At 42.6% G+C, this 14,725-nt stretch overlaps 1 protein-coding gene, 3 non-coding genes and 1 pseudogene across 4 annotated transcripts; 1 reads left to right on the plus strand and 4 right to left on the minus strand.

Annotated features, from left to right (window-relative positions):
• Window positions 1–261: 261 nt before the first annotated feature.
• On the plus strand, window positions 262–1,840 carry LOC114542099. The gene is made up of 5 exons (XM_028561841.1): window positions 262–319; window positions 444–544; window positions 1,064–1,139; window positions 1,482–1,597; window positions 1,703–1,840. Exons 1-5 carry the CDS (start codon window positions 262–264, stop codon window positions 1,838–1,840), a joined length of 489 nt encoding a protein of 162 aa, XP_028417642.1.
• Window positions 1,841–5,062: 3,222 nt separating this feature from the next.
• On the minus strand, window positions 5,063–5,226 carry LOC114542111. Its single transcript, XR_003689489.1, has one exon. It is a non-coding gene; the product is annotated as a U1 spliceosomal RNA (small nuclear RNA).
• A 294-nt stretch (window positions 5,227–5,520) lies between these two features.
• On the minus strand, window positions 5,521–5,703 carry LOC114542104. The gene has a single exon (XR_003689485.1). It is a non-coding gene; the product is annotated as a U2 spliceosomal RNA (small nuclear RNA).
• Window positions 5,704–12,818: 7,115 nt separating this feature from the next.
• LOC114542103 lies at window positions 12,819–12,981 on the minus strand. The gene has a single exon (XR_003689484.1). It is a non-coding gene; the product is annotated as a U1 spliceosomal RNA (small nuclear RNA).
• A 436-nt stretch (window positions 12,982–13,417) lies between these two features.
• Window positions 13,418–13,597, minus strand: LOC114542105 (annotated as a pseudogene).
• Between the last annotated feature and the right edge of the window lie 1,128 nt (window positions 13,598–14,725).

Consider the following 14,725-nt stretch of genomic DNA (forward strand, 5'->3'; position numbering starts at 1 on the left):
GTATTTTCTACCGCCGCAAGAGAGGAAATCCTAAGAAGTTTAACAACGAAGGCATCGCAAGGGAAAACATGTATGGGAGCTTACAATTGCAGCCCCTACATATTCACTGTTGGAATTTGCAAAGACGCTTTCTTTCTCGTTGACACTCATCCTGTGAATGAAAACCTTGGAGGAAATGGAAACGGTGTTTTAATGGTAACTCCAGATTGTAGCTATGAATCTTGCAAATCGGTCGTTCAATGGTTCTTACTACGACTAAAAATGGCAGGGGTGAAAAGAGATCAGAAGCAAAGCTTAGTTTGGGTTACGCCATATGAAGGTTAGTACAAAATTATGTCTTATTTAGCTAACATTTTATTGTGAGTGGCTCCTTATATTTTTAAAAATAATAAAACGCTAGTTTTGGACGCTTTAAATTGCCATTTGTAAACAACCGTTTACAGAAGTGCAAACAATTCAGGATTCTTCTGAAGAAACTAAAGAAGAGGAAATGGAACATTCACGTGTGAGAGGAATTACAAACTCTGAAAATGAAACAAGCAAGGTGAGAACATAACTAATTTAGACGAATTGTCTTCAAAAACAGCCCGAGACCGGGGGACGTTTTTGAGCCCATGCTCAGGTAAATATTTCCCTATACAGACCGACTAAACTGGTAAATAATAGATTTCTCTTTTTTAATTCCCGTTTAATGCTTTTAAAAATCTCGCGCGGTCCGTATATGGCGTCATACGGACATATTATACGGACATACACGGATATATGCATTCATGTACATATATATGTATAAATACTATATGCATATTTATATACATTATTAATATATATACATAATATATAGAATAGAAGTAAACCAAGACAGTAAAAATTTCAAAACATATAGATTACTGTACAGTTTCGTATGTGAAGCTATGCTTACACAGCTTCACGTACGAAACTGTACAGTAATCTATATGTTTTGAAATTTTTACTGTCTTGGTTTACTTCTATTCTATTAACGCTCTAGGCTGGCCCTATTGAGCACTCTAGTCGTTTATGTATTCAATATTTTTTGTAAAATTAGTTGACAAGAAATGACAAAAGAGATGCAGAAAGTCGGGAGCTAAGCAATCTGGGTGAATGTTCAGAAGTTCGACAAGGTATTGTGAATGTATGATATCATTTTTTGTGTTTCCACTCATTTAAAGTTATTAATAACTATTCAGCTTTCCGGGGGGCAAAACGTATTTCAGATGAATTATGAATATTATCTGCCGTTAAAGTGATTAAAATTGGAGATGCAACACTAATAATTAAAATATTTGCTGGCTGCATTTCGTAACTCGCAAGGTAAACTAGCTGTAAAGAAATTCAGCTCACGGAAAGGTTCTACAAAAAGCAGCTGCATGAACCAGCGACTTTCAAGTGTTTGAGTGGTTAACAATGGTTTTAATTAGCAACTCACAACTCATCTGTTCTCAGAGGTGACATCTTTTTAACAGAGATTATGAAAGACCATGATCACAGTAAAAGAGCGAGATATTCACTTGAAACTGATGGTGTGGAGGAGATACGTGTAATAAATACGACGAATGACGAAAAAAGTGATGAAAACAAAGTAAGCATATATAATTAACAGAACATCATTCTCAAAATTCAAATCAAAAAGCTAATATTAAAGTAATTACACGATCGTTGACTTACTGTATTTCTATTTTAACAGTTCGAGAGAAGCGCTATGCAACGGACATACGAACGTGATAGTATCCAGGAAGCGATTACTGTTGATCTAATTGGTATGATGCAGCATGGCCTGCCAACCAGGTTTCGCCCCGCTTCAGCCTGGGTTAATGCCAGTTAACGGCAATCGTCGACCTGGCTTTATTTCGCCATATGCTGTTCAACCATCACCACCAGTCGATCCACTTAACCATGCACAAGTTAACCCTCTTGCAACACATCAAGCTAATCAGCGCAGTCCAGCAAGACAAAAACCAGTTCCAGGTTCATTCGCATTTGCGAGACTTCCATACCTTGATAGTCGAGTATCACGCTGCTATGGCTGCGGTGAATTGTTAAAGCCTGGAAATGTTATGCCTTCTCCACCACACGATTTAGTACTGACTACTAGACTGAATCGGAAATACTACAAGGACGGACAGTTGCAAACATCACCAAGTATCTCATCCGTTTATCTTCATGTTAACTTGTACTGTGCACGAACAGCTCTTCCTCAGTTTACACCAGCTTTGTGCCATTTACCAAGCGATTTAATTCCGTTTCTTCAGAAAGAACATTACAACCTCATGCTGACGAAATTGGGTATAAATTTTGCACTTTAGAGTCGTTCTATTTCTCGAGTCATATTCAATATTTCTCTGGCACAAAATCAATTATTGAAATCTTGGCGAACCAGTGGTTTTTATTACTGATCTATGTATTGACTGAAAAAATGATTTCGACGCTACGCATGGGCGACGTAAAAGCCTTACCATATTAGACGTGCGAAAGCACTACCTGCATGCTGAAAATTAATCTATTTCTAAATTGTTTAATTTTGTTTCGTTATGTTACTGTTGTTTCGTTAAATATTACTACAACGTACAATGCTTCATTTGAAGCAATGGATTATGCTGGTACAGCAAGCCAGTAAGCAAACTATTTCAGTAGTTGCTTTTCTAAGTAGAACAAATTTATTTTTTATGTAATAATAAACTGTTTTCTGCGTTTACAGCACCGGACTTTAAGGTGATGTTACACGTAACAATTTTCAACATCAACTCGCAACGCAGTAATAAACAAAAATTTGAACAATGCATGCTGTGTGGATTAAACAGTCATAAACTTTCTACTCGTTTCATAAAAACTGCTCATATAGCTATATACCATATTCAACGCGTAAACCTTTTTCAAAAACATCAGTTATCGCGGCGTTGCAAGTTGATGTTGAAAACGTTTTCGTGTAACATTTAATTTACCTTTCAACAATGGGAAAGTAAATTAACGTAAAAAATTTAGATTGCTCTTAAATTGAATATAACAAATGATCATCATGTAGTACAACTGATTGTCGAGTCCGTGTTTTACAGATTTTGAGTCCGTGTTTTACAGATTTTGAGTCCGTGTTTTACAGATTTTGAGTCCGCGTTTTACAGATTTTGAGTCCGTGTTTTACAGATTTTGAGTCCGTGTTTTACAGATTTTGAGTCCGTGTTTTACAGATTTTGAGTCCGCGTTTTACAGATTTTGAGTCCGCGTTTTACAGATTTTGAGTCCAGTCCAGTCCAGTCCGTGTTTTACAAATGCAGTCCAGTCCGTGTTTTACAACATGCCGTATTTCCTTGGCAAAACAAACCAAGATTCTAATACTGAGCGGTAAAAAGCAGGTAAAGCGTCCATAGCATATTTAGGAGGAAACTGGAGAGATAAAATTTGAACGATAGTACGTCCCGGAAAGGCGCGCCGTAAATACATTGAAAATAAGATAGCCTATGGAAGGTTCGGATGTTGGAAATATCGCTTAACACATAACACGTGTAAGGAGGATATTTTTCGTTTGAAGTCGATGACTCCAAGACCTCCAAGAATAGATCGCTGTGTAACGGATGTTCGGGCAAGCCATTCCCGTTTTTTCTGCCAGACAAAGGTAAAAACTTTAGAGTTTATCTCTTTTACCGTATTAATTGGAACACAACAAAAGGACACCAAATACCAAAATATGCTTAGACCCAACGTGTTTGAAATAAGAGCTCGACCGTGGTAGGACAACTTCCTAGTTTGCCAGGTCGAAAAGATTGAGGAGAGACTCTCAATCTTAGATGACCAATTTTGGGACTCTGAGTTGCCAAGGGAAGAACCCAACACAGTGATCGATGTGCTAGACCAATCCAAAGGAATGGGTAAATCATTCCTATTTCTCCATGATCCAAACAGTAGACCGTGCGATTTTTTTGCGTTAAGCTTCGCACCGGAGGCCAGCTCGTAACGGTGGAAGAGAGAAAACAGGGCTTCTAAGGCACCAAAGGAACTAACGACAACACGAGATGGTATTGGTGTGCGAATTTCCATTAGCACATTCCTGGTCCCAACGTAAACATTGTATAAACTTTCCATCTTCGTGTGAAGAATCGTACCGTAGGGACGTAGGGCATCCCGAACAGCCTCATCTGGGATACCATAACTCAATCTGGTAACATTCACCCACTTTGATGTCTTACAATGTTTGAATGTTACAGGCTTTCCTCAAAAGGTCAAGCCAGAATGACAAAACTCCTCAGATGCGACTTCCGAGCGACAAGTCACTCAAACATGACGTGGTGAGAAGAGCACAAACGCTTCTAAAAGACGCGAAAAATTGTCTTTTAATTGTTCGTGAAAATCCGTCATTATACCTTTGACGGTAACTCTGGCTTTGCCTGCATCACCAGGTAAACCAATCTCAACCGTTCGATTCGCAAAAGGAATCTTCATGGTTTAAGAATAAGGGGAAAACACACAGAAAGGTGTCCAGCGAAGACTGTCCTTTGCCCACCAAATAAAAGGGACCAGCAGAGACTAAACCTCTGCCCCCTGAGAAAATATAGAAAAGGGTTCTGCAGAGACCAATGCTCTGCACCCCAAAGAAAGAAGGAAGACAAATAAGGAGTTCGGCAAAGGAAGTCCTTCGCCCTCCAAATAATCAGAAAAGAATAATAATAAAAAAATTTTAGCCTACAGGAAGTCCAGCAAGGCTAGCCCTTGCCCTTCCTGATAAATCTCAAACACTTTAGGGTACCAGCCCGAACACCAGCTAACAACACGAGCCGCGAGACGTGAGCCACGAGACGAAAGCCACGAGACACGAGCCACCAACGAGAGACCAGGGCTCCCAAGAGCCGACTGGCCCCAAGGCCACGACACCACCAAGCCAACCACGAGGGAGACCAGCAGCGGAGGCAGGAGACCAGCCAGAGACCAGAGACACCAGAGCCAAGACCTCCTTTTCTTTGCTTCCTCTTCTGTGCTTCTTCTTCTTTGCTTCCTCTTCTTTGCGTCTTCTTCAGAGCGAGATTTCGGAAATATTATCTTAGCCAAAAGGCCGAGAAAGGGACGAGCGCGAACGCAGGTCCCCACTACCAGAAATTATACGCTTGAGTTACCCACATTAGGGGTAATCGCAGGAGTCAACCCAGTCGAAGTGCAATGAAAGGGCCTCATCCTGAGAGGACCTCCTAGTTGATCAAGGTGCCTCTCGCGTCAGGTAAGTATGCTTTTGTGGCAGCGCCGTTGACTTATAATTGTGGCGACGAAGCGTTTCGATCGCGGTCGTTAACCGCCGCCGCGTTACTAGCACTAGTGAATAATATTCCGATACAAGTACGTACGTACGCCGTTTCGGTTACCTGAATGCGGTGGCTGTTCGTAACTGGTTTCCCGATCGATCGAGGAGTCCGGCGACTGCGGCAGTTCTTCATACACTGAGCGAGTTTTCATCAGTGTTACTGAATTCACATTAAATTTTTGTTTCGATTCAAATGATTTGATTCTTCCCCTCGCGTTGAGGGAAAGAGGGCCGTACTCGGATGTAGTGCAATACCGAGACAACCCGTGGCCAGGGCGAAGCAAGCTTCAATCCCAGGGCCGAAGGCCAAAAATCAGTTTAATATATGAGTTAGGCATTGCCTAACATATCAGATATTAAGCTGATAAGAACAGATACTACACTTGATCTTATTTTGAGTTGAACGACGATGGGCTTATCGACTCCGACGGTGCAATGGAGCCTGGACCCGTGCAATCGCCGCACCCAAGGGGGCCACTACTTAGTGACGCAGATCGTCAGAGGGTAACCTCTCCCCTGCCATGATGCAACGCGTGAATGGTACGATGAATGACAGTGATGATGGTGAATCACACGATCAACGCGAGCAACCCTGAAAGATCAGTGCAGCTTGTCCGCAAACAAGCTACACTCTAAAAATTCACCGTAAAGGTGGTCACCTGTGCAGTCCAGTCGAACCGAAGTCCAACCAACCACAGGCCAAAATTAATTGGACAGGACTGTCCACGAGACAGATTACAAGACAATACATCTTCGAGGCCGACGGCAGTACTTTCCCATAAGGCGACCCCCGTGACCACGAAGAACAAAAAATAAAAAATTATTTATCAAGCTATGAATTCGATGGAATCAACTGGAGTAATGAAGCCAAATACTTCACCAGCGAGCCATTGTTCAGAAAAATGTTGTGCTAAACAATGACGACGTTGAATTTTCAAAGTGAAGCGAAGGGTGGATTTAACCTTGTCCCGTGAAGCGATAAAGTCAGGATTTATGCGATTGAAACAAAGGAGTTTCTAGCAAGCCATATTTGATGTCGTATGACTCCTAGGAGACAAGAAAAGACCAATGGGATATGTCTGGAGTCAACATATCCAAGTAGGATCTCACTAGAAGATGGCAATGCAGATAATGGATTATATCGCTTGATGATAGAGTGGTACCAACGTATTAACTTTAGAGCAAAGGGACAGGCTGTAAAGAGGTGAATAATGTCTCTCTTTGCCACAATGACAACGAGCGTTGACGTTTATACCGAACGGATCAAACGGTCAGCAGTTGGAAGGATGCCGTGAGCAATAAGCCATGATGTGTTTCGGACGTTTCTAATAAAACGCCATAGAAGTAAGTTACGCCAAACTGTAGGCCAATCACATGACAGACCCAGTTGCGATATTTCAACACAACGATGTTGTGTGCGTTCGCTCATTGATAGAATGTCATAAACGTATTTGGCAGATAATGATGATAACTTACAAGAATTGTTTTTGCGTCCTTCTATAATAAATTCTCCGTCGACATATTTTCTTGGCAATCTAAACCATGATTCTAATACGGAGCGATAAAAAGTTGGTAAAGCATCCATAGCTACTTAGGTGGAGATGGTAGAGATAAAACCTGAACAACAGTGCGACCCGGAAAGGCTCGACGTAAATACATACGGAAAAAGGTAGCCCATGGCAGGTTCTGGTGTAAGAAATACTTTTAATCCATAATACGTGTAAAGACATATTTTCCGTTTGATGTCAACTACGCCGAGTCCCCCTAGGGTAGAACGTTGGGTGACTGAAGCCCGGGCAAGCCATTCTCGTTTTTTCTGCCATATAAAGTTAAAGACTTTTGAATTAATCGCTTTGATAGTATTTGCGGGAACGGTGGAAAAGGATGCTAAATACCAAAAATGCTTAAGCCTAACATGTTGGAGATCAACGCTCGACCATGGTATGAAGCTTCCTGGTTTGCCATGTGGAGAAGATGGAATCAAGGCTCTGAATTTTGGAAGTCCAATCTTGTGACTCCAAATTACTCAGTTTGGAACCTAGTACTGTAATGGAGGTACTTGACCAATCTAATGGTATTGGTAAGTCATTTCGGTGTTTCCAGGAACCAAATAGTAAACCATGCGATTTTTTGGTATTAAGCTTGGCTCCAGAGGCCAGTTCGTAGCGATTAAAAAGGGAAAACAAAGCTTGTAAGGCACGGAAAGAACAAACGATAACGGAAGTATCGTCGGCATATTGGCATAATTTAACCTTTTGACTATTTGGCAAAGAATAGCCATCAATAGCAGGATCCTTCCGAATTGCGCATGCAATCGTTTCAGCCACAATGACATATAGCAGTGGAGATAGAGGGCATCCTTGACGAACACCTCTGGAAACGGGAAAGAGAGCGGATTGTTCGCCATTAATGAGGACACTAGAGAATATATTGGTATACAGTAATGCGACCCAACTACGAAAAGAAGGGCCGAAATTCATATTTTCCAAGACACGGGCGAGGTACGACCACTCAACCCGGTCAAAGGCTTTCTCTTGATCTAAGGATATGACTGCTCCTCCAGCATTCCACATTTGCATGCGCTACAACATCGTGCAGCAGGCGAACATTTCGGCACAATTTCTACCAGGAACTCCACAAGATTGGTCGAAATGAATGACCGAGTCAAGAACTCCAAGAAGACGATTTGCGAGGGATTTTGCGACAATCTTATAGTCTACGCATAATAAAGTTATCGGCCTCCAATTTTTCATATCCTCTCGATCTCCTCGTTTGTGCAGAAGAGTGATTACACCAGACCGTTGGCTTATAGAGAGACTTTTTTGTTGAAAACAAAAATTATGACTTCAACAAAGTCGTCACCAAGAATTGGCCAAAAACGCTTATAAAATTCAGCCGGAAAGCCATCAAGGCCAGGAGACTTGCCAGAGGCCATGCCATCTAAAGCTCGTTTACATTCGGCATTTGTAAGCGGCCCTTCGCACTGTGATTTCTCATCATCAGACAGACGCATATTAATGTTCTTTAGAAAAAAGTCTTGATGTTCGCGATCTAGAGGCTGTGCAGTGAAAAGGAGGGCATAGAATTGAATCCATGCTAGAGCGATGGATTTTGCAGTGGAGACTACAACTCCTGCTAAGTTGCGCACTGAAGAAATAATTCGTCTTCGTGCTCGTTTTTTTTCCAAACGAAAAAAATATGCGGTAGAGGCTTCTCCCTCTTCAGCCCATTGAATGTTGGATCGGATACGGGCACCTCTGGCTCTCTTTAAGTGGGCTTCTTCTAACTCAGATTTTGTGTCAGCAATGTCTGACTTTACATCTTCACCGGCTGCAGCACGGCGATCGAGATGGAATAGAGTTTTCTCTAATGAGGAAATTGCATGTCGATCATTGATAGCTTTTGAACGGGAAAATTTGGCTATGAGGTGACGAAGACGGGATTTACCGGCATCCCACCAAGCACTCATAGAATGGAAGGAAGCCTTATATGTTCGCCAAGATGTCCAGAAATCTTTTACTAGCTCATTAAGAGCCGGGTCACTTAAATGAGACGTGTTGAATTTCCAGAGACCTCTACCTCGATTGACGCTGGAAGGTATGCCTAGTTCTAGATACACATAAGAATGGTCAGAACGAAAAAAGGGTAAAATATTAACTTCCAAAACCATAGGGAGAAAAAAGGAAGAGAGCCAATACATGTCAAGTCTGGATGCTTGTTGTCCGTTAGGACGACGCCAAGTATACTCATTCTTATTAGGGTGATGAAGTCGCCACACATCATGCAGATCATAAGAGGTCATCAGATCTGTAAGAGTGTCCGACCAATTATATGCCCAAATGGAGGTTGGATTACAACCCAATCGATCTTTGGAAGCATCAACAACCGTATTAAAATCCCCACAAAGAACAATGGGTGTATCTCGATCGAGAATAGTATATAGCGATTCAAAGAAATCAATACCCGGAGCTTTTTTATTTGGACCATACACGTTACAAAGCTGTATTGAAAAATTCTCCTGTTCGAACTCTGCACATATTAACCTGCCAGATTGATCTTTAAAAGAATGGACTATAGAGTAATCAGGTTTGTAAAGAATAGCGACACCTGAGCTACGATTAGCGCCAGGAGAGGATATTGCTTTGTAACCTATTTTGTTAAGACCACTTGAGGTGGCATCAGAAAGCCATTTTGAAAATTCGGCTTCCGAGATTGAATGGGTCTCTTGCAGACAAATAAAGCTGGCCTTACAACAATTGATCCAAGAAAAAAGTGTGTCTCGATGGTCAGAGGTCCGTAGACCCTGGCAGTTCAATGTAATAAAGATACTTTAGCTGCCATTATAAAAAGCAAAAAAAGAAGCCATTGTTCATTTCTTCTTTGTGGAACCAACAACTGGAGCAGGTGCCGTTTTTCGTGAACATAGGAAGGAGGCGAGAACGTCAGAACTCTCTTGAGAACTTTTACTTTTTGATCGATTTGTTCGTGGAAGATTAGGGGTAAAGGGGGTAAGCTGAGTCTCTACTTCTGAAGGTAATATTTGGGAAGTAGAGGAAGACAGATTTCCTTCATCACCAGCCTCATAAGAGGAATCAAGAGAGCTTGAAGCGTGTTTAGCTGCTTTCAGCTGTGCACGGACGCTTAGTGGAATGCTATCACCATCGCTCTCCTCAACATCATCTACAACCTCTTCAATTTCGTTATTATCAACTTCCTCAGTAGCATCAACGTATTCTTGATCAACCTCATCATCGTAATCATCATCATCATCGTTATCATCATCATCATTATCATCATCATCAGCATCCTCATCATCCTTATCAACATCACTATCATCGTCATCATTATCCTTATCATCATCAACTCGCTCATTATTTCGATCATCCTTAGTGTTGTTATCATTGGTTTCAAGCTGAGTGTTGATAGGTAAATCATTTTCGACACCAACTTCCATATTATTGTCCATCTCAGCAGCCTCATCTTCTAATGTCGAGAAGAGATTCGGCGAGGTCAAGTCAGAAAGGGGTTTTCCACGTTTGCCATCGTGTGAAGCAGAACCTGCTGATGACTCGTCATCAGATCGAGTGCGTTTTTTTGAACGGTTAAGCTTCACGGGTTGGAAAGGAACATCATCATGCTCCATAACACTGTCATTTACAACAGCTGCAAAGGTCTTACTAGCAGTTGCTGTTGTGGTAGTGTTATCCGTTACAACGGCTGCAGAGGTCTTAGGAGCAGCTGCTTTCGTTGTAGTATTTTGTGTTATAACAGCTGCAGAGGTCTTAGGAGCAACTGTTGTCGAGGTAGTTTCAGTTGGGAGGGAACGTTTGAATTATCAACCTCAGGAGGATCAATTATTTCAATTGCCGGTTCGTCCTGAATAACGGGATGTCTTGCTGGACAATCCTTAACAGCATGACCAGGTTTATGACAATAAAACATGTTTGAACCTGACCAACATGAAAAACATTACACCAGTGCCCTGCTATGTGCACTCGTGATGGTATTGACTGACGTATTTCCATCAAAACGTTTCGTACGCCAGTATAAACGTTATAAAGGGTATCCATCTTCACATGAAGAATGGTACCATAGGGGCGTAAGGCCTCCCGAATGGCATCATCCGGGATACCATAGCTCAATCGAGTAACATTTACCCATTTGGCTGTTTTACACGGCTTGAATGTTAAAGGCTTTCCCCGAAAGGTCAAGCCAGAGTGAGAGAATTCCTCACATGCAACCTCCGAGCGACAAGTCACTCGAACAAGACGCGACGATAGGAGAACACATGCTTCACAAAGACGCGAGAAATTGTCTTTCAGTTGCTCTCGGAATTCCGTCATTACACTCTTGACGGTAATTCTCACTTCACCCGCATCAGCAGGCAAGCCAACATCAACTGTTCGATTCGCAAAAGGAATCTTCATGGTTTGAAACAAAACAAAAACAAAGAGAAGAAAAGGGGTCCAGCAGAGCCTAAACCTCTGCCCCCCGAGAAAATATAGAAAAGGGGTCCAGCAGAGACCAATGCTCTGCCCCCTGAGAAAATATATAAAAGGGGAACAGCAGAGACTAAACCTCTGCCCCTGAGAAAATATAGAAAAGATGTCCAGCAGAGAAATGCTCTGAGAAAATATATAAAAGGGACCAGCAGAGACTAAACCTCCCTCAGAAAATATAGAAAAGATAGCAGAGATAATGCCCCCGAGAAAAATATAAAGGGACCAGCAGAGACTAAACCTCTGCCCCCTATGAAATATAAAGGGGCCAGCAGAGACGAAACTCTGCCCCCCGAGAAGGTATAGAAAAGGGGTCCTGCAGAGACCAAAGCTCTGCACCCCAAGAAAGAAGGAGTACAAATAAGGAGTCCAGCAAAGGACAATCCTTTGCCCTCCAAATAATTAGAAAAGAGTAATAAAAAAAATTTAACCTACAGGAAGTCCAGCAAGGCTAGCCCTTGCCCTTCCTGATAAATGTCAAAAAACACTTTAGGGCACCAGCCCGAACACCAGCTAACAACACGAGCCACGAGCCACGAGACGCAAGCCACGAGACACCAATGAGACACCAGACACCAACGAGACACCAGGGCTCCCAAGAGCCGACTGGCCCCAAGGCCACGACACCACCAAGCCAACCACGAGGGAGACCAGCAGCGGAGGCAGGAGACAAGCCAGAGACCAGAGACACCAGAGCCAAGACCTCCTCTTCTTTGCTTCCTCTTCTGTGCCTTCCTCTTCTTAGCTTCCTCTTCTTTGCGTCTACTTGCAATCGAGATTTCGGAATTCTTCTCTTAGCCAAAAGGCCGAGAAGCGATAACCCGTTTTCGCCTCGCCACCAAGACTTTATTGCACATCGGCGAGCCCGCTCGACCCGGTGGTGTGCGATTGAGTGAGCATGCAGGATTCGCGGCACGAAGGAGCCAAGCACCGATGTCGCCGCAGCTCGTTATTTCGTGAACGGGTTCGATGCGAGGCCGGCGGGCCGCCTACGCTTGCCGAGATGTCCTCGCGGTCACGCTTTGCTGCTGCCGCCGAGCCATTCTATATTGTCGAGAGTTGGTGAACAACGATGATCGTGAAGCTGTTTTTTGTGGTTTTCGGTCACTTTTGCTTTCACACAGTTCCGATAGATAGTTGGTTATTCATTTATCTACGTCGATGTGTTGCCTCGCAAGAGTTGTGGTGCTGTGGTATGTGCTGATATCCAAGACGTTGTTATATATCGTGTGACGAACCTCTCGACGCTGCGGTAGCGGTGGTAGTATATTTATATGTATGTAGTACCGGCACGCCATCCGTCGATCGGTAGCGAGAGCTGATCAATAGGTGTCGAATTTCAAACGATTTTCTGAGATTCGGTTACACTTGATAACTTGTGACACAACCCGACGGCGTACCGTTGTTAAAAAATCAAGTTGTTATTAGCTTTCACACGCACGCACGCACTCTTCTGAGTTTTAGATTTGTTTTTCGATTTTTGTTTGAATCATGAATAAGATGTGGTTGACGAAGGGAGAAGGGGACGAGCGCGAACGCAGGTCCCCACTACCAGAAATTATACGCTCGAGTTACCCACATTAGGGGTAATCGCAGGAGTCAACCCAGTCGAAGTGCAATGAAAGGGCCTCATCTTGAGAGGACCTCCTAGTTGATCAAGGTGCTCTCGCGTCAGGTAAGTATGCTTTTGTGGCAGCGCCGTTGACTTATAATTGTGGCGACGAAGCGTTTCGATCGCGGTCGTTCACGTTACAGTAGTGAATAATATTCATACGTACGTACGGCGTTTGTTATCAATATGGCTGTTCGTAACTGGTTTCCCGATCACTCGAGGAGTCCGGCGACTGCGGCGGTTCGTCTGAAAATGGAAAGTGGCATGAGTTGATGTGAGGTTTAACTCTACCGAAACAGAATTTTAGAAAGAACAATGCCAATTAAGTTATTGCATTGAATAATATATATAGGGCTGCATGGCTGAGTATAACAAATAGATAGCTACTAGATCGGATACTATATATGATAGAATCACAATATACTGAGCGAGTTTTCATGCAGTGTTACTGAATTCATATTAATTTTTTGTTTCGATTCAAATGGTGGTTATTCTTCCCCCGTTGAGGGGAAGAGGGCCGTACTCGGATGTACTGCAATACCGAGACAACCCGTGGCCAGGGCGAAGCAAGGTTCAATCCCAGGGCCGAAGGCCAAAAATCAGTTTAATATATGAGTTAGGCATTGCCTAACATATCAGATATTAAGCTGATAAGAACAGATACTACACTTGATCTTATTTTGATATATTTACGTTTAAAACATTACATCATAGTGCAATATGCAAGTTCTAAGCACCGGAAAAGACCTTCATGTAATTATGTACATAGTGTCTAATCGAGATAGTTAGCTAGGCTTGACCAGCAAGCTATTTGTCCACGTAAAACAATTAGAACCTGAAAACAACAGGAATAAAAATAATGATCTACATTAATAGGAGAGAGCAGACCCATTTGCGACAAGCACATAAAGGGTCCTTGACCTCAGGTTCAATATCTGGAATATCGTCAATGTACTCTGGGTGCATATAAGCAAAAAAGGTGAGATAAGCTTTTTGAGCAACAGGTTCTATATTATCAATAAATGAAAGCGCTTCATCAGAAGAGGTTCCAACAAGTCAGGCATCGCTGCCGCCGCATACTCCCAAAAGCGAAACAGTTCATAATGAGCGTAAGTCACATTAGGGTCTTGGTTCACATTCTCAGGAACTGGAGCTTGAGTGAAACAAGGATCTTCTAAAAACTCGAGACCTGTCGGTCTTACAGGAGAAAGGATATCATCGAGGACTGTAGGAAGGAGGTGTTGCTCCGCAGGGTTTAACAAGGTGGGATGCCTGAAGGCAAAAGCTTTTTTGAAGCTTGGCAAATCAGACAACAGGATAAGTTCTTCCGTATCTTCTATCTCTTTTAAAACTTCATTGGTTAGTTCTGCAACACATTCTGCTTTCAACCGTACATGTTCGTAATCAAAATAATCAATCGGGGCATCATCCTCCATAGTCTCAACTGACGTATCAGAAGGGAGGGAGGGCAAGGTTTCAACAGGAGGGACATTGTTAGCTTGATCTTCGATCGATCGTTGTTGTTTATCAACAGGAGGGGCATTTTTAGTGTTATCAACAGGAGGGACATCTTTAGTTTGATCTTCTTTGGTGGCTCGTTGTTGCTTATCAACAGGAGGGACATCCTTAATTTGATCTTCTTCAATTGTTCGTTGTTGCTTAGGCAGCGGGAGAGAAGCAGCTGATGGCAAACGCTTCCCTGAATCAATATGACGGGGAGTTTCTTCCGACGTAACAGATGGAGGTACGGTATGCTGAGACTGAGCATCAATGGCGATAGATTGGACATCAACACTCGAATCCAGTACAGGATTT

The sequence above is a fragment of the Dendronephthya gigantea genome, unplaced genomic scaffold, assembly GCF_004324835.1.
Source record: "Dendronephthya gigantea isolate DGI-Jeju-01 unplaced genomic scaffold, DenGig_1.0 000336F, whole genome shotgun sequence".
Taxonomy (NCBI): Eukaryota; Metazoa; Cnidaria; class Anthozoa; order Malacalcyonacea; family Nephtheidae; genus Dendronephthya; species Dendronephthya gigantea.